The 27,690-nt window shown below is 36.4% G+C and overlaps 5 protein-coding genes across 5 annotated transcripts; 2 read left to right on the forward strand and 3 right to left on the reverse strand.

Annotated features, from left to right (window-relative positions):
* The first annotated feature begins 80 nt into the window (after positions 1 to 80).
* On the forward strand, positions 81 to 1,564 carry LOC110382790 (tRNA-splicing endonuclease subunit Sen2). Its single transcript, XM_021343481.3, has 3 exons — positions 81 to 888; positions 973 to 1,097; positions 1,429 to 1,564. The coding sequence occupies exons 1-3, from the start codon at positions 81 to 83 to the stop codon at positions 1,555 to 1,557; spliced, it is 1,062 nt and encodes a 353-aa protein (XP_021199156.3). The 3' UTR covers positions 1,558 to 1,564.
* LOC110382791 (COX assembly mitochondrial protein homolog) lies at positions 1,560 to 2,167 on the reverse strand. The gene is made up of 2 exons (XM_021343482.3): positions 2,004 to 2,167; positions 1,560 to 1,920 (listed from the first exon to the last, which is right to left on the reverse strand). Exons 1-2 carry the CDS (start codon positions 2,056 to 2,058, stop codon positions 1,622 to 1,624), a joined length of 354 nt encoding a protein of 117 aa, XP_021199157.2. The 5' UTR covers positions 2,059 to 2,167; the 3' UTR covers positions 1,560 to 1,621.
* Positions 2,168 to 2,505: 338 nt separating this feature from the next.
* LOC110382794 (26S proteasome non-ATPase regulatory subunit 14) lies at positions 2,506 to 4,403 on the forward strand. Its single transcript, XM_021343486.3, has 4 exons — positions 2,506 to 2,665; positions 2,799 to 2,999; positions 3,167 to 3,323; positions 3,653 to 4,403. Exons 2-4 carry the CDS (start codon positions 2,822 to 2,824, stop codon positions 4,251 to 4,253), a joined length of 936 nt encoding a protein of 311 aa, XP_021199161.1. The 5' UTR covers positions 2,506 to 2,665; positions 2,799 to 2,821; the 3' UTR covers positions 4,254 to 4,403.
* Positions 4,400 to 26,706, reverse strand: LOC110382792 (uncharacterized). Its single transcript, XM_064039266.1, has 19 exons — positions 26,484 to 26,706; positions 16,691 to 16,785; positions 16,076 to 16,315; positions 15,345 to 15,507; positions 14,334 to 14,472; positions 13,853 to 14,065; positions 12,051 to 12,252; positions 9,749 to 9,923; positions 9,108 to 9,293; positions 8,617 to 8,776; positions 8,249 to 8,369; positions 7,632 to 7,763; positions 7,295 to 7,449; positions 6,837 to 6,925; positions 6,185 to 6,322; positions 5,224 to 5,394; positions 4,932 to 4,996; positions 4,673 to 4,759; positions 4,400 to 4,606 (listed from the first exon to the last, which is right to left on the reverse strand). The coding sequence occupies exons 1-19, from the start codon at positions 26,704 to 26,706 to the stop codon at positions 4,418 to 4,420; spliced, it is 2,943 nt and encodes a 980-aa protein (XP_063895336.1). The 3' UTR covers positions 4,400 to 4,417.
* On the reverse strand, positions 18,402 to 26,132 carry LOC135118085 (uncharacterized). Its single transcript, XM_064039097.1, has 2 exons — positions 25,676 to 26,132; positions 18,402 to 20,284 (listed from the first exon to the last, which is right to left on the reverse strand). Exons 1-2 carry the CDS (start codon positions 25,693 to 25,695, stop codon positions 18,544 to 18,546), a joined length of 1,761 nt encoding a protein of 586 aa, XP_063895167.1. The 5' UTR covers positions 25,696 to 26,132; the 3' UTR covers positions 18,402 to 18,543.
* Positions 26,707 to 27,690: the final 984 nt, after the last annotated feature.

Below are 27,690 nucleotides of genomic sequence, written 5' to 3' on the forward strand. Positions count from 1 at the left end.
AATTTGCGCTCTACAAGTCTTCACTTGGAACTGACACATTCGGCTGTAAATAAATTTGGGAACTGGCCAGTTCTTTTGTCATGACTACTTTGCAATCAGAAGATTGTCAAACTAATGACCTAAATGACTCATTTCCGATGGCTATTGAATCATTGCGATTTCCATTAGATAATTCAATGCGAATTGTGTTTACTGGATTTTACAATGGATTTAATGTAGAGGTAAGGTCTGTGGAGGAGATAGCGCTTCTGTACCACATGGGATGTTTTGGAAAAGGATCAGCATCGCGCTCGCAGCCGAAAGCCGCCCAAAACGACGTTACGCCGCGCATCATGCGAAAGAGACAGTTTTTAAAACGAAATTATTGGTTTAAAAAATTCGGTGGATTCAAAGGAACTGCAGAAGCAGATAATTTCATGAAAGATGTCGAAGGACTTACTGCTAAAATAATTGGTGACGGCGAAAAGAGAACACAGAAGGATGTCATAGATTTGGTATCCAGCGATGAGGATGACGGGGCAGAAACAAATTCTACTCATAGTTCTGAAAGATTTCAGAATCATGACAAGGAAGACATTGTGGTGATAGTTCCCAACAGTGAGTCTGAGGAAGAAAACTACTTTGCTAATATGAAGCCAAAATGTTGTTTGAATAAAGTTAAAATACAAGAAAAGCTTATGTTGACTCCGCAGGAAGCATTTTTTCTGCTTTATGGCTTGGGGTGTTTACAAATAGTGAGCCTTGACAACACTTTACTCAACATTGAAAAGTGTTGGGACATATTCACAACAGCAGATAGTAAATTTGTAAACAAATATGTAGTGTATCACTACTACAGATCTAAGGGATATGTTGTGAAACCAGGAATCAAGTTTGGTGGAGATTATTGTAAGGGTTTTTAACTGTTATTAAAAATGTTGTTGCATGAAGTTATTTAATTTCTAAGACTTCACTGTATGTATTTATTTTCAGTATTGTATAAAGAGGGTCCTGGGATATCACATGCTGATAACATAGTGGTTATAAAGTCGTCTTATAAAGAAGATGACTGGGTTTCTATTCTTGGCCATGTAAGAATGGCAAATACAACAGTTAAGGTATATTTTACACTTTTATCATTATAGTCTCTGAGAGATAATTCTGCTACACAGGTGCAAGCATTCAAAATGGGTACTGTAGTTTCGAACCTTGCAGGAATTTGCTTATGGTTAAGTTACGGTATAGATTCGCATTCTTAAACATTTATTATTAATTTATTGTTTCAAGATTATAACTTTAACTGGACTCAATTCCTATAAGAAGCAGCTTGGCTAGCAAAATATAATCTTATTTATTTAGTTTTGCTGAAAAGCTAAAATTAGCTACTAGTGTGCTTTATAATATAAATAGACAATTTTAAACTGTGTTACCATTGTGATTTTCTTTCAGGAAATACTTATTGTTGAAGTAATAAGACCTACTGAAAATGTGAAGTTACCTGAGGATCTAAAATTGTTCAGCATTCGGGAATTATTATTAAGCAGGAATTTACCAGTAGTAATAAATGAAGATGACTAAAATAAAATGATTTTCAATTATATTTACACAAAACTAATAACAACATATTAACTACAAGCAATAATTAAGCCCTCTTGATAGGTTTCTTAATGCCAGTCCTTCTGTATTCGCTTCTTTGTGCTAAATACTCTTCAGTACATAGTTTTTTGAACTCTTCATTTTGGTACCAGTTACCCATACAGTCTTTGAGCGCAGAATTTTGCTTTCTGCACTTCACAATCATTAAAAGTGATGATTCCTTACAACAGTTCTCAAAGTCTGCCACTTCCTGAATACATTTCTCTTTCTTAGCTTTGTCTCTTATGAGTTTTGGTATCATTACGTCTTTTTCAACCCTTCGCAAACTTCTGTCATCGGGATCACCTAAAAAATGATTTTCCTTCATAAAAACAACATTATTTTTAGGGATATAGAAGTTTTATCTTTCGACTAAGATAATGGTGTACCTAAGCCGTGAGGTCCTTCAGATAGTTTACTTGGAAGTACAGATTTTTCAGCCATTTTATTTTATTTTGATGTTTTACTGTTAGATACTCCAGCAGTTATTGAGTTATTCCAATTTCTTTTGCTATCATTTCCAATCCCAACCACAGTGAGATAACGCATTGGAAATTAAATTGACATTGACATATTTTTTTGACAATGTCAGACAGACGGTTCGTCAAACTTCACCAGTGCTGCCAACTCTCAGGCAGAGTTGTAGCAAGGAACTGTGTTCGCTTTAGGTTGAAATAGTCAAAATATTGGCTTAAACGAAAAATAAATAAGATTCACAAATTATTTTCAAACTTTTATGACTACTTAATTATATTTACCTATTAGCTTTATTAAATTAGATAGATTACTTTTATTTCAAAATAGCTCAAGTCCAAGTTACTAATTCTCAAGTAAAACTACTACAAATCGGTGAGCATTTAGTAACATTGGCTAGGTTGACTTTAATGATACGTAGTAAACGAACGCTCTTTCATGAGGTTGCAGATTCGACGTGGGCTGTCATTTTCGTTTCCATAAATTGAATTCATTCGTTCCTTGTTTCAAATCCCGTTCATTTTGGAATTAGGCCGGAGTTTTTCGGAAATAGTGTAAATGACTGTGAATTCTTTGTGTAAGTATGAATTTTATTGTAGATACTATTTTAGCACCCAAACATTTGAAAGTAAAGATCATCGATATCGTTAGCATCAGTTGTTGATGTATCATGGTGTATGATGCTAACATGATGAGTTTGCTTTTTGTAGTGTAGAAGAAAGAAAAGTTCAGAATGGATCGTCTTTTACGTCTCGGAGGAGGTATGGCTGGCTTATCCCAAGCGCCGCCGCCAACCGACGCTCCTGCTGTTGATACCGCCGAACAAGTGTACATTTCATCTCTGGCACTTCTGAAGATGTTAAAACATGGTCGTGCTGGTGTACCTATGGAAGTGATGGGGCTCATGTTAGGTATGTAAACAAACATACCTTCAATTTCCAAGCTTTTAAAAATGCTGTATCATGTCCTTTTGTTGTATAGTGTTGTGGTTAACCTGCTTTTTGTATCTTGACTTTGTACGTTGATATTGATTGCTTATAAAGGAGTGATAATAAAATGATAATGCTTTTATTTCCAGGTGAATTTGTGGACGACTATACTGTGCGTGTGATTGATGTGTTTGCCATGCCCCAGACTGGTACTGGGGTGTCCGTAGAAGCTGTGGACCCAGTCTTCCAAGCTAAAATGTTGGATATGTTAAAGCAAACTGGTAGACCCGAGATGGTGGTTGGATGGTCAGTATTTACCTATTTATGAAGTTGCTTTAAATTATTTTAAATCAATTCTATTTTTTTTGCATATAGATGTTAATTTCAATAAAGTTATGTTGAGTTGCACCATTTTACTCTAACTGAACCATTTCAGTTGCCAAATCGCCAATTTGAATAATGGGCAGCAAGTAAAAGGCTGGTTATGGTTTGGTTATTGTTAAAACTCAACTGCAATTCAACTGGTCTTGTTTCTCTTTCTCACTACATAGTAATGGTCATAGCATTATAAAAGAAGAGTATTTCCATGCAGTGTTTTGGGCCAATTGTGTTAATTTATATTTATATATTTCCAGGTACCACTCTCATCCTGGATTTGGTTGTTGGTTATCGGGTGTAGATATAAACACTCAGCAATCATTTGAAGCTCTGTCAGAGAGGGCTGTTGCAGTCGTGGTGGATCCTATCCAGTCCGTGAAGGGAAAAGTAGTGATTGATGCTTTCCGCCTAATCAACCCTAACATGATGGTACTTGGCCAGGAGCCGAGGCAAACCACATCAAATTTGGGGCACCTCCAGAAACCTTCCGTACAAGCCCTCATCCACGGACTGAACCGTCACTACTATTCCATCAGCATAAACTACAGGAAGAATGAATTGGAACAGAAAATGTTGCTGAACCTGCACAAAAAGTCCTGGATGGATGGACTTACTTTATCCGATTACAAAGAACACTGTTCAATCAATGAGACCACAGTTACAGACATGTTGGACTTAGCTAAAAATTACAATAAGGCATTAGAAGATGAAGAGAAAATGACGCCAGAACAGCTAGCCATTAAGAATGTAGGCAAACAGGATCCCAAGAGGCATTTAGAGGAGAAAGTTGATGTCCTGATGTCCAACAACATAGTGCAGGGTCTAGGAGCGATGCTCGACACCATGGTGTTCAAATGATCATCATGTGAGACTTTTGTACTGTTACATGTTAAGGCTATAGTAAAGTGGTAATAAATGAATCCAGTCTCACAGTTTTACCTATTGATTGTATGATACTTATAATTTACTTAATGTACTAAAACAAAAAATAAAACAGATTTTCATAAATATTTTATTATAATTTAATAGAACAGTTGCTGAGGAGCTATCTGGCTACGAATTTTGTTCAGTTTGTTCTGTACTGTGGGATAGCCGGAATAATGAGCGAAGTCAATGTCGAACATGGGCTTCAGAGTTTTTTGAGAGTTGATTATATTCCGAATAATTCCACGCACTTTCACAAATGCTGCATCTGCGTTATCCATGGCGACCTGCCATCAAGAAAGTTCGTTTCAATGTAGGCTTCATTATCAAGAATTGCGAAAATAGAAACTTACCGTGTCCCAGAACAATCCTGGACATTTTCTGTGTATATGCTCATAGGGATCTGTTAAGCTAGTGGTAATAGGGTCTGATAGCAATTGCTGGAAAATCAATAATAATTTCATTAGTATTAGAAACTGAATACATTGAAACATATTGCATCCCAAAAAGTGAGACCCGAAATTGGGAAACAAGAATTTGTGGACATTTATGCGAACTCGGAGAAACGACTTCAGTTTTCTGTGCGCTCAGCAGCGCCCACGCTCTACTTACCGTATCATTTATTTGACGAATAATTGAATCGTCCTCTATTTTTGAAAACCGCTGTGTGGTATCAGCTGCAATAAAGATAACAAAAACTTGGTATTATCATCAAAAATAATATTAAATTTGTTAACCTCTCTCCATCAAAACGGTTCATAATGCCGGAAGGAAAGGCTGGAAAATTTTTATAGTGGAAAATATATTTCTAGTAGGAACCTAACTGAAATAAAAATATATAAATGACTTGCGAACAGGGCAGAAAGAAGGGACCTATCTAAAATAGGTAAGTACTTAATTTTACATGAACGAGCGTTGGTATCGCTGGCTTGCAAGTATCCAGCTTCCGTCAGGAACGCGAGCCACAGGTCCGAGTCTTCCATGTTCACGTTGGAGCCATGGCGAGCGTGCCACTCGTTCGTTTGCCACGGTATTCGCGTACTGATCGATCGAATCGTTTTGTCAGTTTCTTTGGCTGTGGAAAGAAAGTCCAGTTTATAATTCATAAGTAATAGTCTTGAGAAACTTTTTTCGACAGATGACTGCAATAGAGTATAAAAAAAATAAATAAGGGCAAGCGTTTGTCGAAACGATGTGGTCGAAAATGGAGGACGCTTGCCTAGAAAAAGTTAAAATTTATTTTTCATCCCACCATCTCGGAAAGAGTAGTTTTACCCTTTGATATCTGAGCGCAAAAGTCGTTTTTATCCTCTAGAGCGGCAAAGTGATTTGAATTTAGAACATCGTGTGCAATACTCCATTTTGTGACAATCTTGATAAGACTTTTCAAACAAATACATATTAAACAAATAACATACTGCTTAAAATAATTATTCAATTAATTAAGTAATTTTTATTATTGTTTTTACACAGATTTTTAACGTCGTTTCATTTTTAAACTGAGTTTTCAAATAAATGAACTTTAATAGGTACTTCTTTTTAATTTGATAGATACTCATATGTGCGCGCCATTTTGTTTTTTTGCATTTAGTAATTTCCTCGATGAGGTGGGATGAAAAGTTACGTGTTGCACTCGAGTGCAAAGATTTTTCACCTTGTGCTCTTTTGATTCCCTCGCTATCGCTCAGGATTCTAATTATTGAGCCCGCGGTTAAAAAGCAACTTTGCACTCTTGTATAACAAACAAATAACTATTTTTAACTAATCCCTTTTACGTTATGTTATCCATCAAGTTACCACATCTTCAAGTGTACCTGGGCACCTACTACTACTTACCTCTTCTTTAAAAAATAGGTAAAACTCACTTTCTTTTTCCACCACAGGCGGTGGTTCAACAATTAGTCCTACGAGTTCCACTTGTTCTCCTTCTGCGTGCTCTTCTTGTGACGTGAATGTCACTGACTTGGAGTTCGAAGATTTCGAGCTGTCCGTGACCATCAGTCCTACAAACCACGAGCTACTATAGTTTAATAATTTCAAAAAAGGTACTACGTATATAGTGTTTGCGTATGATTTGTAGAAACCCAAGTCAATAAATCCACTTTCGATCGCAGAGGACACCTAAACTAACGCATCTCAATAAAAATATCATTACGGATCCGATGTGAAAGACTAGGTCATGAACAAGTCCAAGTGTTGGCAAATGTTTGTTATTTACGTTACTAACCTTGTACGTATTGAACTCTATTTTAAACCTAGAAATTTTCAAAGAATTCATGTAGGTACACAGACGTAAGTAAGTAATCCAGAGTAGAATATTATTGAAACAGATTTTACAGCCCACAAATATCTGTTGTAGTTGTATATTTAGAATTTTTAGGTCAATATAAGCACTCTCTAGGTACCTACTTCAAGGATGAATGTATAATTTAGGGTGATTTCCATTATAATTTTCCGAAATATCTGCTTCCCTAGCTAAGTGAGTTTATTCAAGAAGTGTTTCATTATTTTGCTTACGCTGTGTAGCTTCTGTATGCGAAATGCTGGAATGCTTAGAATGCTTGTCTGCTTGTTTTGAGCGCGTCGGAGCACTGGCTGCTGCTGCTCTGAAATAGGAATGGACTTCATCAGGGAGTTGTGTTCATCAGTTATTATTAGGTATTGTTGTCGTAACCCACTGTAACATCGTTATAGCCTTTAGAACACTGAAAAGCCATTTTGATTTCAGTCATAAAAAAGCAATATCTAATGGTAATGTGACTCATATTACTATGTATCGTATCACGTGACAACTTATTTCGATCAACATAAATATATTCGATTAGTAGGAGGTACCTAATTATTATCTCTACTGTATACCTATGTATAAACCTCGAAATCAACAAGATTTGACAAATGACTTGAAATAATAAACCAACAAAGACTAGTTTATACCTGAAGGTAAATTATGTAAATAGGTACATCTCCTAGCTTACTTTTTGGACCGTTCCTGAAATGAGCCTTGATTCTGGCCGTTGACGTCGCTAGTATATTCCGCAGTTCCCTGAGATTCTTTAAACAGGGAGTAAAGACTCCTTTCTTCCATGGTCTCTTGTGGAGCCTTCATGGCATCATCTAGTGAAGTGGTACTCTAAGGAGCGAAATAATTTGAGTTTATAACAAAGATAGTTAAAAGTTACGAGGTAGGTTTGCTAACTAAGGCAACTTCACGTCTTAATATTTTTTTTAAATCAAGTCTGAAAGATAAAATATCCATAGCTATTCAAAATCTAATTTATATAGTATATAGAAACAGTTTAGTTGGTGACCTACTGAATTCAGAAGTGCTAGAATGTTGTATCCTTTTGCATAATCCTTTATCGCTTTGCGAGCTTCACTATCCATCATGAGGGAACATTCGGATTCTATCATGAATTCGCTTTGTTCCTTGTCATCTGGTAAGCTCTGAAATGAAGTACATAAATTAAATAACTTACAAAGTACTTCCTGTAAGCTGTTCTATACCAATAGAAGAAAATCTTTTTCTTTAGAACCTGGGTATGATAATTGAGAACCTATGTCAAGAAGCTCGTGGCAAGTAACAGCCTTATAAGTCGATCAATCATAAGGTTAAGCAACATGATTTTAATTGAAGAGTAACCCGCTCCGCCCCGGTTATGTATAAAAACTTTAACCTTCAGCTTAAATCAGTTCATCTAAGTGTTGATGAAAACCTGTTGAAAATCTGGGCAGCATTTTTCATCGTGACCAGACAAAGAGACGGCGTGGTGGAGGATTTTGTTTTATAATTTAGGCGTAGTGATGATTTCTCAGGTCGTAGTAGGCTCGTAGGTCAGTAACCCTACATAGGGTTAACATAGAAAGAGTTAGTGGCTAGTGTGCTCTATACACTAAAATAAATATAAAATGTAATAATAGGAATGTCGTACCAGTAAGATTTCATTGATGATGCCGGTGATTATAATCCGGCCGGAGAGAAGGACTTGTAATGTTGAGCGTTCCAGGGGCGTTTCTAGTGACATGCGTTCGCGGTTAGATATATCACGATATCTGTAAACAATAATAATAAAAAAATGTATACTACAAAATCGCAGATAAATATAAATATAGGTAATTAAAAAAGAAAACTAAATAGAAATATAATACCTACATACTACTTATTTCCAAGTATTAAAATGAGTCTGCACTTTCTATAGACTTTAGTACCTAAGTAGGTAGATATGTTTAACAATGACAGTGCAGAAAATAGCAAATTCGCAGATAATATGAGTGAGATAATAAGTAGGTAAGTACGTACGCTTTGCGAAGATCTTGGATCCTTGACAGGGCTCGGGAATCCATATACGTCGTGAGGATCATATATGGGCGGTAGCCACGTAATTTGAGCATCAAAGCCGATGGTAAATCCAGGCACACAATCTTCACTTTTCCTTCAGTTATGAAGGCTTCTTCGCGACCTGTATGACAGTAATGTGGTATTTCCTAAATAAAGTAAGCCTGCCTTTTTGTGATTTATTTCAGCCTTTTTCTCTTAGGTAAGTATACCTATATTATAGGGATAGTTCACGTTTGGCTTATAATTTCAAGCTTTCAGATACTGTCTATTCTTTTTTTGGACACAATCTAATCTTCTTAAACTAAACATCAGTTTAAAATAATTTGAATAACGGGTACGGACGCGTACAAAAAAGTACGTAGCACGTCGTAGCAATCATGCTACACATAATTTTTTAAAGACGAAGAATTGTTACTCTAGTTTTATATACGCTTTAATGTAATCAAGCATACTTAGTCCGTATGAGTGTCCATCCATTTCAGTGTAAGTAAGGAAGTCTCCAGCAAGCAGCATATCATCAAACTTGCTTCTAGTTATTTCTTTGTAGTGGTTCAAGAAGTGGAAATCAGCTGTTGTGTGTTGTAGCGCGAGCTGTATGTTTGCGCTGCACTCGGTGGCGAGACGGCGCGCCAACGCTCCTGCAAACCATGTGTTTGTTCAATTCCGATATCGAGATTACACTGTCATATGCCCATCTTGATAGAATAGTAATTGGAAATATTATAGAGCAGAAATGTGTACTGTTTTACCTAGTTTGAGTGGTCATGTTTACTTAATAAATTATTAAAATTATCGATTTGGGTAACCACCTTCTAAAGTCTTGTTCAGCTACGACGACGCGTGCATGTAATATGTGAAGGATTAGAAGCTCTTTAAAACTAACATCTTTTTGGCAAAGCCTGTTCGATAAACGCATACAAAAATATTAAAAATGAAACAGGTTTTTCCATATAATAAATAAACTAGAATTATCCCAGCTTTTAATTTTCCACCATAAAACATATTCCCACAGTGTACGCAACTATTATAACTATCCATCAAAGTACACACAGCGGTGCTCCCGGTTCTTAGAAGCAATTAAAACTTTATTTACCTTTGCCGACACCCTCGTGGCCCACTAGTACCACTATGGGCACGTCTACGGTGTCAGCAGGGGGGATGTACGGTGAAACCTTGGCTTTAGATAGCTGTTGGATGTAGATCAGCCGTAGCAGCTTGCGAGTGGCGTGCATTGAAATGTCAGGGCGAGTATCCATCATTATTGTACGCTGTAAGTGTGAAAAATACATACAACCTTTTTAGAAATCGATTGACCATAGATTAGGTATCTTTACTTTTTCAAGGTGGGATTCGATCCACAGTAATAAAATGTTGATTTAATTTTGCAACTAATTAAATTGAGGATTGAAATGAAATGCAAATGTTGCGGATTATGTTTTGTTTGTTTTATTTACCATCGTTACATTAAATCTATTTAATAAATAAGCACTTTATACTAGCGTAATGAATTAAGTAGCGCAATTTAATGTTAAATTATTTAACTGAATGTTTTACAAGTGCAAATAAAAGTTTCATTATTATTTTTGTTGAAACAAATTATTTAAATTGGCACAGAAGGTTATAAATTTTAACTTCCAACGCTATCGTTCGTATCCAAAAACGACAAGACATGACGTAACAGTTATAATTTGTACAAAACACAAGCTCAATTAAATCCTGTACAAAAATTGCTTTGTCGAAGGAATACCCAGACAGCTGAAATACACTCTTTTGCAAAAAAAACGGGCACCTATGCGAAATCTTAGTTTTACGGACTTTACGTGTAGTTCAAAGGGTTTTAATGATTGTAGTATGTTTCTAGCATCAAAAGAGTTAGCCAAGCATGCGTGAGAGTGTATTCTAAATTTGAATTTTGTACAATTGCTAAGAAATTGGTTAAACCTTGTTTTGGACTAATTGCTGGCAGAAAGTTCGTCGGTGTTTTGAAAAATTTTTGAAGTGATTTTCAGGAAAATGATAATGCAGTTTTGATTAATGATTAATGTACTTTTTTGTTAGATCAAAACACTTTTGAAAAACTACGCTTATTGGATAAAATTTTCACCTGCTCTAAATGGGCTATACTGATGATTGATGGCAATGTTAAGAGTTTCGGTATTTTAGTGTAAAGCGTTCTATTGTTTTGATATTGTACCCACGTGTTTTAAAATATCGCTTTTTCATAAATAAACACTATTTAGAAGAGTATCAGTACTTTGAGCTGCGACAAAACCAATTTAAAATAAGCAGTGCCCATCACAACTCGCCTCCTATAGGACTTGGACATTTTTAAAAGACTTGAAATTCTACAAAATACAGAAAATAGCGCATAGACTGTGAGCACGAGGTCTTAAGGTCTCGTAATCACTGATTTTTAAACAAGCTTGTCTCTTGGGAACCTCCGTAGACCTCTGAAGATCCATGAGTCTGAGCGTTCAAATAGCCAGTTTTCATCCCACGGACATTTTATTAAATAAACTTGCCTACACCGAGATTTTCTGGCATCTGCAGCACTTTCCTGCTTAAATCATAACAATAATTGGCTTTCTGCTCATTTCTTAAGAAACATACCTTTGGCCAATAATTTTGAATTCTTGACTCCCTTTCAGCTAAATCGTCGTTTAGTAACCCGATACCTATGGAGTTATCGAGAGCTTCAACGTGGCAATAATTTGACTTTTTAGATAACTTTAACCCTCCTCATCATTTTTCATGTGGTTAATTTTAACATTTATCACAAAGTTTGGTATTTTTTAAATGTCAAAGTCCGATAGGAGACGGGTTGTAATCGGCACTGCTTACTTTAAATTGGTTTTGTCGCAGCCAAAGGTACTGATACTCTTGTAAATAGTGTTTATTTATGAAAAAGCGATATTTTAAAACACGTGGGTACAATATCAAAACAATAGAACGCTTTACACTAAAATACCGAAACTCTTAACATTGCCATCAATCATCAGTATAACCCATTTAGAGCAGGTGAAAATTTTATCCAATACGCATAGTTTTTCAAAAATGTTTTGATCTAACAAAAAAGTACATTAATCATTAATTAAAACTGCATTATCATTTTCCTTAAAATAACTTCAAAAACTTTTCGAAATACCGACGAACTTTCTGCCAGCAATTAGTCCAAAACAAGGTTTAACCAATTTCTTAGCAATTGTACAAAATTCAAATTTAGAATACACTCTCACGCATGCATGGCTAACTCTTTTGATGCTAGAAACATACTACAATCATTAAAACCCTTTGAAATACTCGTAAAGTCCGTAAAACTAAGATTTCGCATAGGTGCCCGTTTTTTTTGCAAAAGAGTTTATTACCGCTAGGGACGTAACGCTTTTGTCACTGACCTGTTCAATAGGATCAAGTTCAGCCGCGTCCAAGCTCAGGAGTATGGAGAAGGTGTTGATGACGACGTTCTTGTAGCCGGGCGTGGCGCAGATGGGGTTGGCGCGAAGGTCCAGCACGATGAGGCGGCGCATCTGACGCATGTAGACTGCGAGTTCTAGGAGCACGCTCAGACGGTTGTTGCGTAGATGGAGCTCGCGAAGTCTGTAATATGAGTACTTAATTAATGAGGATTTTGGGAATAATCTGCCAGTACTTAGGTAGGTCCTCATATTGTCAAATAAGTACGAGTGTATTGTAAAAAATGTGGGAAACTACTCATTCTTAAAAACAATGGTTTTTTAAAGTTTCAAATTTTGACGTCAAGTGATATGATTTTATTTAGGTTGCCTCCATGTTTGATGAACGTTACAATTAAGTCATTTATTTTATTGAAGGAAAAAATATTCCCAAAAACTGAGGCAAACAAATATCTGAATCAATAACTTTAAGCATATGTCGGCAAAAACTTATTTGAGTAACGACAGTTCTTGTTATTCATACACAGTTTTATTTATATATGTCACCGTAAGATTACAAACATCGTTAGATTACAATCTATCTCGAGAGATTGTAAACTGTCGAATTATTGTAAACCGTAACACCTGATTGCAAATTAACGCATTATTTTTCGCTATATTATAATCTATCGATGAGAAATTGTCAAATTGTCAACTGTCCGAAAGCTCTCCCTGATTGGTCAGTCTTTTTGTAAGATCGAGAGCGATGTAGAGCGGTCAAAACTCCCGGTGTCACAGCTCTTTGACGTGCAAAAATAAGTGACGGTTTAATTTTTTATAAAATCAAAAATTGTACTTAATTTTTAAGACTCAAATTACACACAATTAAAAATTGTATTAAAAATTGAAGTTAGTGACGAAAACGAATCGCTGCAAAACCGACTCCACGTAGTCTTGTCTGCCCTACCCCTAGAGTGCAATTCAAAACCGCGTAGGCGCGGAGGGGCGAGGCGGCCTGCGAGCTGAGGCGCAGGTAGTTTCAGCGCTCGCCGCCGCGGCTGAGGCTGGCCGGCGGAGCCGGCCAGCAAGAAGCTGCGGTGGTGAGCGTGAAAACCATCTGCGACGATAAGCTCGCATGGGACCGCCGGAGCCCCGCAGCGCCGGAGCCGTGACAGAAGTTATGCTTGCTGCATGTTGCATGCTTACTTCCATGCAAGAGTTATTTTTATATAAATTTAATACTTGAAGAATTTTTGAAGAGCATTTATTTTATTTAACTGACACCTCTATTTCATTCCTAACTCTACGGGAACTCCATGGGAACAGAACGGCTGGTCGTGATTGGTCGATCTTACAAAAAGACTGACCAATCAGAGAGAGCTTTCGGACAGTTGACAATTTGACAATTTCTCATCGATAGATTATAATATAGCGAAAAATAATGCGTTAAATTGCAATCAGATGTTACGGTTCACAATAATTCGACAGTTTACAATCTCTCGAGATAGATTGTAATCTAACGATGTTTGTAATCTTACGGTAACGTATATAAGGTATTTTCGGCGAACGAACTTAATTCAATACATTATGTGGTCTCTTGGCTACTAAAACAGTAAGCTCATAAACTCGAACAAAATAATAAATCATACCAGCTACGTAATTTATCGTTCGTACTATCGTCCATGTATGGTAGTGAAACGTACCTAATGTACGGCCTTTGTTTCATTCATTAGCGCGCCGGTGGAATCAGGCCCGATTGGACATTGTGGTGACAACGCGGCCACGTCATTACCGGGACTACTTACCTCGTACAATACGAGAACATTTTCATCGAAGTCAGATTGTTCTCGTTTAGGTTTAGATATTCCAGGTGTAGGAGAGTCCAGAGACCTGCATTGGGTCCAAATTCACAGCTCGATATGTTGTTGTAGGATACATCAAGCCATAATAGGCGGAGATGGTTCAAATTCTCAAGACGCTGTATGTGATTAAAAGACAGGTCCAGTCTTCGAAGGTACCTGAAAAATAATCGTGAAGAAATTTCGTTATTATATACTTACTTTAAGGTATGATGATGTTTTTGGATAGCTACAACAATATACCTATTAATGGCTCGATGTCACGCGATAGATGGGAGTGGGATGTATATGCGCTGTAGCTATCTACTGGTAACTTTTGTGCATATGTAAATACAAATAAACCGACGAAGTAATGTAAAGTTTAATCAGTAAATGAATTATTAATATTTCATCGTAGGTACTCTTGCACATTTAGAAAATGACATACTTTAAATTCTGCAGTCCAGTAATAGACTTGATGTTGTTATGCGACAAATCAAGGACAGTTATCGACCAGAATTCGGTCAAATCTCTAATTCTCTTCACAGAGTTGTATTTATAATGCACTTCAGTTAGAAACCATTGAGCTGAAAAGTGAAAAGGGTTGAGCTTTAGACACACTGACGGCGAAAGGATAGAACGCGTCGTTTTACTCTTAAATCTAACGTGGCATACTGAATTTTAAATTGTGGGCAGCCAAAAAGGCGAACGTCGTTGTTGAAGGAAAGTTTTCCTCGTACTCTTGTAAAACTGTATCAGTAAGAAGTGTACCTATATGTAGTTTGACGACAGGAATTCGCAAAGTATTTTGTCCGATATTTTAAAGAAAAAAAAAATTATTAAACACTGCATCAATTTTCTTCGTCTAAACATAACTAATCCTGGAAACGGTCGTACGCTTTTTTTAATACGGGAATAGAAGGTCCATGAGGTGGGCTAGCATAAAAAATAATGCATTTTGAAAAACAAAACTCTTGAACAGTAAAATACATATATCACTAATTATTAAGCATGGGTAAAAGAGGTAACAAATAAAAGTACGCGTCACTTTGAATGTTTTGCATTTATGTGCACTGAGCCTCGCAGTTGCCAAGAGTTTGTGTCTACATTTCTGCAAACATTTGAAGTTGTGTGTCATGTGAAACAGAATAGCAACACGGCTCAAGTAAACAGTGATCATACTGTATGTGTTTTGTGTGTTAGTTTTATTGGTCCGCAATCTATCAATTTTACCGGGAAAAAGTAGAACTACATTGGTTGGATATTTTACGCATAGCAAGCTTACATTTAAAGCAGATGATAAAATTCACATAAGTTTATGTGGTTTGTAAATATGTGACCTACTATTTCAAGGTATTCAGAATTTCTTGTACCTATGTTATCCAGAGAAGTTCCGGTGTAAGATTACCTATAATTTCGAATAATATCCATAGAAACGGGAAATCGATTTGGTACTTACGAGTTTTATATTCGAGGATCGTGCCAAGCCTGTTGAAAGCTACTGACAGGAACTGCAGGTATGGAAGGTTCGATAAGACATTCAGCTCCGTCAGCAAGTTGGAAGACAAGTCCAGATATACCAAGAATTTGTAATGTTCCAACACATCTATTTTTATGAGATGCTGGAACCACAAAATTTTCAGTAAAATAAAAATCCTATGTTTTAACAGTGAAAAGTCCGAATAATGTTTGAAAAGTTTTCACGCTTTTAAAACTAGGTAAGGAATCTTAGCGTCGGGCAGCATTGCCGCAAGGAATTTCTCATGTATTGTGGTTGCCTTTGCAAATGTAGCTACATCTCAGATGCACAAACATTCAGACTCAACATAGGTACATGTCCGTAGATTGAACAAATATTTGTTTTCAGCGGGGATACTGGCGGGGAACGCTCGACACATTTCAACAACCTCTGAAAGTGATTTATTAATCAGATAAGTTTTATTAGCTGAGTATTGAGGTATTTGTCAACATTTGAGAAGACAACACCTTTTTTATAAAGCCATCATTAACCTTATTGCAAAGTCATGTTGTAATTATTACGATGGGTTTTTGTAAATTGGTGCCATCAAACTCATGACAGCTTACAACTAAATTTGACCCCCCTGTAAAACCAGTAGGCGACCTGTACTAAGATGGATATAGTATTTCTAGGAACCTGATAGCTTAGTTACAATATAACAAAGTTAGTACCTTCCCCGAAAGGTTCAATTTGATATAAACGAGATCGCCCAGTATAGGTGTGCGTGCGAGGTAGGTTAGACACGCAGTGATCATATCTCTCGTAAGTTCGCCGCCGACTAATTCGGGCACATCTTCCACATCGCGAATTTTCACTACTGGGGAAAACGTATCCGAATACAGTTCGGGAAAAACGTAGAAACAACCCCAGTAGTTGTCTTCGTTCATTAGTGACGTCACGTGTTCGGAAAACTGAAAATATTAAAGACATGTACTGTACTCATAGCTTTTGTGCTGAGCCTCTTAAGCCTTTACATGTGTCCCTACAAGCCCCTCCAGAGCAAACAACGATCGATTAACCTTTAAAGTCAAAATTTTTTGATGATGAAATAGATCCGATTATTATATCTCAAGCAATGTTCTTTATTATATTTCTTTAGACAAATTCCTAAATATTTACATCAAATATTAAAGAATAATACGAAAGAGTGCGTAGTCACAAAAGGTACAAGGAATTTAATATAACCTATGTAACTTGCAACATTAAATTGCTAGTTAATTATTCCCAAAATGTGACAAAGAATACACGTCAAATCATTAGATAAGGATAAGAGAAGATACACGTACCTCCTCTACGATAAGTTCTCCATCGCTCTTCTTTTGTAAATTATCTATTTGGTTAGTGGACATTGCAGCACTTTTACGTTTAAATACACTTGCAACTGAAAATTTAACATTACCTTATATGTTTTAGAATTAATACCAAGTGCGGCAGATGCTTAATGAGCGTGTTGAGCCGTTAACGTATATGATGGAAATACTTTAAACTGTATCTATTTGCAATCCCCTACCACTAAACAATTCTGTAAAACTGCTTTTTAGGAATTTCAACCAAAGCTTAAATCTTGGATAAAAATACAATATACGTAATTAGATAGAAGTATAATCTTTAAGCCGACCGAAATCCTACTTATGAATATTTTTCCCAAATGCATTACAAAAGGCCTCAAACGAAATATTAAAAAGGGAAACGTAAGTAAGATAGTTACTTCTTTCAATTTTAGGAAAACCTTACTTGTTAAAACGAGTACCTAACAACTTCCCAACTCTGGTGTTGCATTCTATTCTTTAGAAAGCACTAAGTTGAAAAGTTAAGTAGCCTTTAACTTTTCAAGTGTTTTACTTGCAAGTTTTTAAAAGTAGGTCCTGTATGTTTAAGGCGGCCAACCGTCCCGCATTCTGCGGGACCGTCCCGCAATGCTTGACGAAATCCCGTTTTGAAATTATTAGTAAAATAGTCCCGCAAAACGTTGTATGCGTCCCGCATGTCCCGCATCCGTATTTTTCTACCACACTTCTACACAACACCCACCTGCGCACACGCTCAACAGTGCAGGAACACAGATTACCTATACCTCTAATATAATTTCGTTCTCTTTATTTCTACTGAACTCGTGAGCCGTAATGATTTTGAAAATAAGACATTAGTGCACGCTGTGACACGATATTGATAGGTTAAATTATAGCTTTTTACCCGACTGCCAAAGAAGGAGGGTAATGTTTTTCGAGTGTATGTAAGTATGTAAGTATGTATGTATGTCTGTTCCTTTGTGACCTCCTGTAGCCTAAACGGCTTGATGGATTTTGAAGTATGAGGTATCGTTAGATTTGTCTTGATTACGGGAGTGTCATAGGATACATTTTATCCTAAAAGTCCCACGGGATATTTTTTCTAAATTTCCCTTTAAAAAAATATGTATGCGGTATCATTAGATTCATTTCAATCACGGGAGTAATTAATATAGGATACGTTTTTTCTCAAAATTCCCACGGGAACATGTTAATTCTGCGTCAACGCAAAGCAACTCATGCGTTAGCAAGCAAAAAGCGATTCTTTTGGCGATACAATCACGTCGTCTTGATCAAATGCATGAACGTCGTCTTGATCGTCTTGAACGTCGCATTGGCGGTAAATTTATGTTGCGGAGTAACATCACTCGTAATCTAAAGCCAAATGTCGTCGAAATAATTTAAAATGGTACTTACATATACATAGTCTTCTACATCTACAACATTTTCGTTAAATAAAAACAGCTAAAAAGTTATAAATAAAAGAATTATTATTAAAAAAAACAAAATACTCGACTGCACACTAAAAAAAGAGTAAAACAAGCCCCACAATAATATTGATCAATACAACTTTACTGAATATAATTTATAAATATTGATGGAAAGCATCGCAGGCGGGGACCACCTACTCTTGTTTCCGGAGCGGGGAAACTATTGAAATTACTAAGTATTACTACTAAGGAATTTCGGGAGACAAATTAAAAGCGTGTTACCGATTCTGAGGTACTTTTAATTGTAAAAAAACTAATCTACTGTCTGACCCATCTCGGCGCGACATCTCCGGTGGGGCGACTTATCTACCTAAGTTCTTAAAATTATAGTCAGCACATTATACATGTGTGCGTACAGACTTAATCTAGGGCCGAAGGCTGGGTGGTCACCATAGCTCCTCCGACCTTAAGAGGAAAATTATCGGGAGAATCGATTTTAGATTGGTTCCGATAATTTTTCTTGAAACACGTGTATTTCAGCAATTTGAGCCGAACAACATAAACGGAAAATACAAAAATACTTAAAATAACTAAACCTAAGGTCACGTACACCAAGGACGCACTGAAGCTACTGTCCCTTTTATCAAAAACACTTTCGATCACTTCACTATGTTTTAACGAATACGCCATATATTTCACTTCGTCTAGATTTATGCCCTTCATATCAAGTGCACGTGTACTGGATAGCTGTGCGTTAGTGCGTAACTGAGGTAAGGCGATGATTGGTACTCTTTTCACCACATCGGACTCTATGAAGATACGATGATTAATGTGTATGCCATGAATCTCCACCTCACAGGGTTCTTCGATGGTCATCAGGTAAGTACCAAATACCAATTGTCTACTGGTCTCATCCTTGCATCGTTCTGTTAGTGTGGTCTTCTCTTCACTATACAGGATCCAGTTGTTGTTAGCGACTTGTTGGACTCTGACCTGTTCGATTTCTATTGGATGTTGTTTGCAAAGGGTAAGGTCGTTTTCGAAATTCATAAGCTGTTCGACACAGGTAAGTTCATAGAAGGGGATCCTGTTGTCTGCAGTGCAGAGGAAGCGAGCACCGGCAGAGAATGGTCTACACGGTATTGCGATTGGTGAGTATCTATTTTCTTTCGCCAATAGGTAAGGGTATTTGGGGAAAATAGCTAGGGTCTTATTTTCGGTGTCATGGAAAATTGGTAGGGAGTAAATCTTATAATAGTTATAAGTAACATTATCGGTAAGTGGTATCTCCATTATAAACGTTATTTGATTACTTTTAATAAATGATTTAACACATATAATCTCTTCTATTTTTAACAAGTTCGCTTCGGCGGGAGGATATATTAAGCTTTCATATTCGGATATTAATTTAAGATGATATAAAAGTTCTGAAGAATTAACAATTGATTGATGTAAAATAGAGACTCTGCTTAATGCAAGTGCAGTTTCGATTTCACTTAATCTAATAAATATAGTACGAAAGTTACTCATGAAAACATTGAACAACCCAGTTAAGTACGTCAGAAAAATCCAACTATTTTGCTGAGCAGTTAAATCTTTAATTAATGTTTCAATTTTAGTTAACCTGTTATGGAAGTTAATTGTATTCTGTTCAATAGTTTCAGTGGCATTAATAAAACTGTCAAACATTTTAGAGACCAATGTTAACCTTTTAGATATAGTGATTTGACCTTGATTCAATTTAGAAATGAGATTATCATACTTCAACGCATCATCATGATCCAAATTACCGGTAACAATTTTTATAATAGAGCCCAGTGGATTAATGAGTCCTCGTTTAGATCGTTTGGATGGTATAAGCTGTTGGTATTTTTCTACAGTTAAATCACGTATGGAATCTGTATGCATTTTAATAGTCATATTTTCTTGTGAGTATGATGCATTCCAATCAATTAAATTACAAAGCGCTTGATAGTTGGTAGAGATGTAGTTAAGGTCAGTATAAATTTGATCTAGGCTGATGATCTTTACAATAGTCCACTGATCAGTTTGGAAATATGCATGACCTTGTTTCACCGGTAAAACTCCTGGATTACCTTCAAGATTTTGCAGATGAAGGGCCAGCGACAGCATCGTGACTGTCATCAATAATATGCCGCACCTGTGGAGGACGTTTTATATTTTTAATAGGAATTTTGGTATCCCTTTCTCCTATTTTTATAGGTAAAATATTTTTATCTGCTTTGCCTGTTACTACAGCTTTTATATATCGGGGCTTATCCTTACTTTTACGCTTATTTATGTCTTTACCGAAAACAATTTCTCCTTTTTTAAACTTTATTTCACCTTCACCACCCTTACTCTCTCTATTCTTTTCTTTAATATTAACCATTTTGTCTGCTAAGTGTTCGTATAATGTTTTTATTCTTTTGCATGATCTTTTACTAATTTTTGAAATAACGTTTTTCTAATTCTATGCTAAACGGACTGCTTGAGTCGGTATGTCCGAAGACAACTTCAAATGGTGCAAGTTCAGTGACTGAGTGGATAGTGTGATTGTATGCCAGAACAGAATAAGTCATAACCGAAGCCGCATCAGTACATTGTTTTTCGTATTTGGCCAGTCTGTAAATTTCTATTATAGTGGAGTGGAACCTCTCAATAAGACCCATTGAATTGGGGTTATTAGGGGTTCCAATGTGGAAATCAATTTTATGTAAATTCAAAAATTCCTTAATTAGTTCATTATTAAATTCGGTTCCGGGGTCTGAGCTTATTCTTCTGGGTGTACCGTAATACGAAAAATATTTCATCAGTGCTCTAGTTACTTCGGGAGTTGATTTTCCTGAGTTTCGATTGCCTGACCTAATTTGCTAAATGCGTCAATTATAGTTAAATAAGTTTTACCTTCTATACTAAAAAGATCTATAAATAGCTCTTGAAAAGGCGCGTCTTGGGTTTGTGTTAGTTGTAATATAGGTTTGATGGGTTTCCTATCATATTTCATTCTACGGCACCCATCGCAACTGTTTATGACGGCTGTTACAGTTTCCTGCATTCTATTCCAATAATAATTTCTACGGAGCCTAACTAGCGTTTCTTTTATGCCTCTATGACAGGTCTTTCCTTCATGGTGTTTAAGTATAAGTGCCTTTTGCTCTCCTTCATCTTCTACAAAATAACTCTTTCTGTACATTCAAATAGGTTAATAGTTCCCTTTCTGAATAGTTCAATTATTATATTGCTAAATAGTTTCCGATGTTCATTCTCCTCAAAATAAATGAAATATTTTAATTTTGGCTGTATGTATTCCTTTAAAAAGTCCTTTACTAATTGCGGATTATCTTTTGGCAGGAAAACTTCTAATATCTTTTGTTTGTCACGTGACAGGTTCTTAACATGCATTTGATTTTTAAACCATGAAAATATTAAGATTTGATTCGGCTTGGTGTCGATCGCCTCATGTAAAATAGGTATACCGGTTGATTCTAATTCTACAGCGGAATGAACGGTTTCGTTCGACTTACTGGACACTGATCGTATTGGATACTCATTTGTATCGTAGTGAACTTCTCTAATATTGTCGGAAAAATCTATAGGACTACAGGTCATAGTTCGACTAGAATCAGATATCGTTACTGTTGATGAACCTTTACTATCTGCACATTCATTTAGATTTTTATCTTCCTTCTCATCAATATTAACTGCTAGAGACTGATTTTCGTCGTCTGTGAGTAAGGCATTGATTTTTATTCTGGACAGAGCGTCTGCATTTGTATTTTGTTTGCCGTTTTGTGAATTAAATCAAAGTCGTAATCTTGCAAACGTAACCGCCAACGTGTGAGTTTGCTACTAGGGTCTTTAAGAGATTGGAGCCAAGTTAAGGGACGGTGGTCAGTATATATATAGAATTTTCTACCGTACAGATAGGGCCTAAAATGCTTTACTGCCCACACTATAGCGAGCAGTTCACGTTCGATGGTACTATAACGTGATTCTGTATCACTGAGGGTACGACTAGCATACGCAATGGGCTTGTCACTGCCAATCTGTCCTTGTGACAGCACAGCGCCTAGAGCGACATTGGATGCGTCGGTCGTCAGTATAAATGTTTTGTCATAGTCAGGGTATTGTAACAGTGGGGCATGTGTCAGGAGTTCCTTGCATTTGTTAAATGCGTCTATGTATTTCTGGTCAATAACAATTTTGTTGCGCTTTTTTAAGCAGGCTGTCAATGGTTGAGTAATTTTTGCAAAATCTTTTATAAAACGTCTGTAGTAACCTACAAGTCCAAGAAAGCTCTTAATCTCTGTCGTTGTCTTTGGTAACGGGTAATTCAATACAGCGTTTATTTTGTCGTCATTAGGCTTTAGCCCGTCTTTAGTTATAGTGTGTCCAAGGTAGAGCACTTCTTTGCGTAAAATTCAGATTTGTCTAATTGAATTTTCATGTTAGTTGTTCTAAGTCGGTCAAATACAATTCTTAATTTATTTATCATTTCGTCAAGGCTATTTCCGTAAATTATTATGTCATCCAAGTATACCATGCAGTGGAGTCCTTGCAGACCACGCAAAATATTATCCATGGTCCGTTGGAAGGTAGCAGGAGCGGTTTTAAGTCCAAACGGCATTCTGAGAAACTCAAAATGGCCATTTTGCGTCGAAAAAGCTGTCTTCTGTCTATCCTTCTCTTCTACTTCTATTTGGTGGTAGCCGCTTGCTAGATCCAATGTGGTGAAGTACACACTCTTTCCTAGTTTGTCGAAAAGGTCATTAATATTAGGTAGGGGGTATTTGTCGTCTATGGTTATGTCATTCAGTCGTCTGTAGTCTATTACCATCCTGTATTTAATTTCACCAGACGCATCCTTCTTTTTAGGGACAAGGTGAACTGGAGCACTCAAGGGAATGAGATTCTTGTATAACATTTTCATGAAGTAATTTTTCTACCTGATTATTTATTTCGTTTTGGATGAAAGGTGCCTGTCTATAGGGTTTAATGTATATAGGATCTTCATTTTGGTACGTATGTGATGTTTAACCTGATTAGTAAACGTAAGGGGGATTTGGTCACAGTAGAATATGTCCTTATATTCCCTACAAAGTGCATAAATTTTCTCACGTTCTTCGCCATTGGTATGATCGAGTCTTAATTTATCTAAATTTTCTTCAAGTAATTTGTCAATTTCTAGAGGAGTATTGGTCGTAGTAAAATTAATGTTGTATTCTGTATTTTCATATGGCGTTACTGTGAAAGGTTGGCAAATAGTCAGTTGTTTTGGGCAATCTGAAGTGTTTTGAATTACTGTAAATGCGTATCCACTATCACAGTTTACTAAAGCACTAGGCATTCGTAGTCCATTTCGAAATTCTTGGTAGTCAAGAATAGCGTCACCTGAATATTGATCTACTGGCAATTTAAATCGTTGTTCTGAACGTGGCTGTACAGTAATTTTATAATTTAAATTATTATTGATTATTGGAATACAAGTGGAATTCGTTTTAAGATTCGTTCTTTTAGATCAATAATTGCACCTAATTGCTGTAAAGGTCGTTACCTATAAGCCCGTCATACCGTGGATCTACTTCGTATACATAGAACTTATGCCAATCGTCACTAACAAAGGTAGGTAGAAGAGGAATTTCTATTACTTCATTATGTCTACTAGTAGCATGAGTACTAACCACCTGAAAATTTTCATTACGTATATAGTCGTAAAAATACTCATATGCTTTTGTAGGACCAATGAACGATCTCATACTACCAGTATCTATCATCATTTTGCGTCTATCTCTTCTACATAAATATACGGTAGCTCTAAATTAGAGTCAAAATTTAATTCTAAGATTTCTTGTCCGTCGAGGCACTCTCCTGAAAATCCAGTGCCTGAATTTCATTTTCTGATTGTAATTCATAGTCAACATGAGTCTCGTCATGATAATTAATTTCATTTGAGTCACCATAATAGTCATCGTCATAGTTAGAGTAATAGTTATTGTAATAAGGCTCATAGTCGTCAGCAGACAATTCATTTAAATTGAAACCTTGTGGTACATTCGATTTAGGTTGGGCTGTTCGCATAGACACATCAGTAGTTTGCGTTTGAGGTTTTAGTATTTGTGGGGTATTAGAATTATTGGGGGATTTGTAACCAAACTGCTGAGGTTGCAACGGTTTATAGCCAAACTGTGGCGGTGGCCTGTATCCTAATTGTTGGGGTGGCCTGTACCCAAATGGTTGAGGTGGCCTATACCCGAATTGTTGAGGTGGCCTGTACCCGAATTGTTGGGGTGGCCTGTACCCAAATTGTTGAGATTGGGGTAAGTACCCAGGCTTGGGGCGTGATGTTAATGCATTTGGTAATTGACCTTGGGGCTGATTGAATTTATTCTGTGGAATACCGAAATTAAATTTAGGTGTGGTAATATTATTTGGCAATAAAGGTTTGTATCCCGCTGGCGTCATTACCAATTTTGATCCGAAACTGCTAGATTGACCGTAAATGCGATTCCTAGTATTATACTGCTCTAAGAAATTAACTTCCTCAAGTACTATACTCAAGGCCGCTTCTAAACTAGAGGGTGCCTTAAGCCTTACAATACGAACCATATTCTCTGGGAGATTGTATAAGAACACATTCAAGGCCGTATTGTTATAAATAATTGTCTTTGCACTCTTCAAATCAGTATCCTCAATCATGTTGACCTTGGACATCAATAATGATCGAACACTTTGGATTCTATTACAAAATTCTAAATAACTTTCACCGGATTTAATTTTTAAGGATTCTAATTCGATATTAATGCACGCTTCGCTACGCGGGTCTCCAAAATGTTGAATAAGTAGATCTTTAAAAGCAGACCATGTCACAATATCTTCACGTTCTGATAAGAGCGCTGCGGCGTCATCTCTCAATCGACTAGTTAAAACATTATAAACGTAAAGATTTTGTTCGTGGCTACCCTTATATCGGTCAAGGACATACTGACACTTTCGCAAATAAAGATTTAACTGTCTTTTATCACCATTATACAAAGGTATTAATTGAATAATTTCTTTGGGTATTTGTTCAATAGTCACTGAAGTCATCATGTTCACAGAGTAGAGAACGGAACAGATAAAACAATTCGTGAGAGTACAATTGACTATGCTATGAAACACACAAGATAACACAATTCAAACATAACACACGTAAATCAGAAAATAATTAGACGCAAAATGTATGTAATAGTTTAGGTAATAAAATTAAAAATATTAATGTATAAAATATATATTTTTTTTTATATTAGGTGTAGAATTACATACACTTTACTTATTACTTTTAATAAAACACATTTATAAAAATATCAATGCAAAGAATACACTTGAGATAACAATTAATTGGCGTCTCTGAAAGTTTAACTACTCTATGTCGGTTCTATTTATAGAACACAATGAGATAAGCCAATAATCTAAATGAACACGTTATAATGAGAGAGGTTTAATCTCAAAATAATGTAGGTATTAAGTATTGGGGGATAGAGGAACATGGATTGGCGAAAAAATCACTCACCAGCCAGCTGCTACTCTCATCCTTGGTATTCCTTTGTTTGCCCACACGCACCAAGAGTAATTTATTTGGTTCGTCGGATTTCACTCGTCCTTAAATTCCCACAGCTATCGTGCAGCTCGTCCTCGAGACACGCGACGAATTTAAAACCGCGAAGAATTTAGGAATATAACAGCGAAATCCTACCGGCTGCGCCACTCTTGTTTCCGGAGCGGGGAAACTATTGAAATTACTAAGTATTACTACTAAGGAATTTCGGGAGACAAATTAAAAGCGTGTTACCGATTCTGAGGTACTTTTAATTGTAAAAAAACTAATCTACTGTCTGACCCATCTCGGCGCGACATCTCCGGTGGGGCGACTTATCTACCTAAGTTCTTAAAATTATAGTCAGCACATTATACATGTGTGCGTACAGACTTAATCTAGGGCCGAAGGCTGGGTGGTCACCATAGCTACCTTGACCGCCACCAACGAAAATTCTGCTAAATGGTGCACAACCGAAATGACTATAAATAAGCCTCTGTTGGTCCCCGCCTGCGATGCTTTCCATCAATATTTATAAATTATATTCAGTAAAGTTGTATTGATCAATATTATTGTGGGGCTTGTTTTACTCTTTTTTTAGTGTGCAGTCGGGTATTTTGTTTTTTTAATAATAATTCTTTTATTGCTTACGGTTTTTATTTTATCAGTTCCGTCCGATCATTTTTCAATGCCCCCCTCCCCCCCCTTTCACGAAAGGTTAAGTTCCGCATTCAGTTTTCGGAAAGTTGGCCGCCTTATGTATGTTTATGAATTTTCTAGGTACCTGAAGCTAGAGGTTTGCTTAATAAGTAGTTGATCTTGGATTCTTCTGTGACCTTCCAATTATGTAGGGCACTTTCTGACCGGTCGAGGTAGCCAGATCTATGGTCCACAGCCTCTTTGTCTTTGTCCTCTGCACGGGTTTTAGTGTCATTTTTAGCAGTGGTTTTAGTTTCGACTTCAATTTCCGCATGCTTAGTTTGCGACTCAGCTTGCTGAACACTCATTCCGATTTTATATTTATTAAATAAATATTCTATAAAACGGGAAACAGGTCACACAATTAATTGTCAGTTGATGACGTCAAATTCAATGTCATCCACCAATAGTTTTAAGGCCAGTGTTAACAAAAGTTTTGAAGTGCATTGACAGCAAAAAGTTTTCATTAGCACCGCCAATACCTCTTTTACCTCAGGGTAATGTTGTGGCTCCGAATAACATGAAGTTAGCGATGCTCTCGAAATTGTCGATGGAATTTGATTTTCATAAAAGCCATTTTTATACTGAGGTGCTTACAAGCTCGACGACACGGTTTGCAGCTATGAATATCTTTGTTTACGTGCTAAGAAATAGGTGTTTGGTTTAAATAATAAGTACTAGCAATATTTTAGATCTAAAGTCTTTTCATGCCATGTTATGATCCAACAATATTGATAACAAATTAAATATGTCATTTTTGTCCTAATGACGTTTTCTTACCTAAAATACAACCACATAAATATTTCTGCGGAAGCAAACATATTTAACTAACTACAAGGATAACTGCATGTTCTTATTTACATTGATTTAACAAACTGTGTGAACATTCAGTCCAATCCTTTGATGTTTCCTGCAGATTATTTCCAAAAATCCGCTTGCAATATACGTATACAATATTTATACGTAGAAATTGTTAGCTCATTATATGACTTGAAAGGGTCTCTCAAGGGGTCGCGTTAATAATGTTGAGGACACATATTTTAAAGTGTTCTTTTGTGAGCTTAGTGCCTACAGTTGTATACAGTGAGACATAAGTACCCCGCGGTCTGGTAAAGGAGCGAGATAACGAACTGTACAGCTTTTGTTTTGCAATCTCCTTTGACTGCACAAAAAGCATTCGTTGATTTCCATGTTGCATTTTCGGTTTAAATAGTGCCTTTTTGGAATAGACTTCTTTGAATGCAATCGTTACCTCCAAAACGATTTCTGGGAATGAAATTGAGCTTATTTAT

The sequence above is a fragment of the Helicoverpa armigera genome, chromosome 18 (assembly GCF_030705265.1).
Source record: "Helicoverpa armigera isolate CAAS_96S chromosome 18, ASM3070526v1, whole genome shotgun sequence".
NCBI classification, from domain to species: Eukaryota; Metazoa; Arthropoda; class Insecta; order Lepidoptera; family Noctuidae; genus Helicoverpa; species Helicoverpa armigera.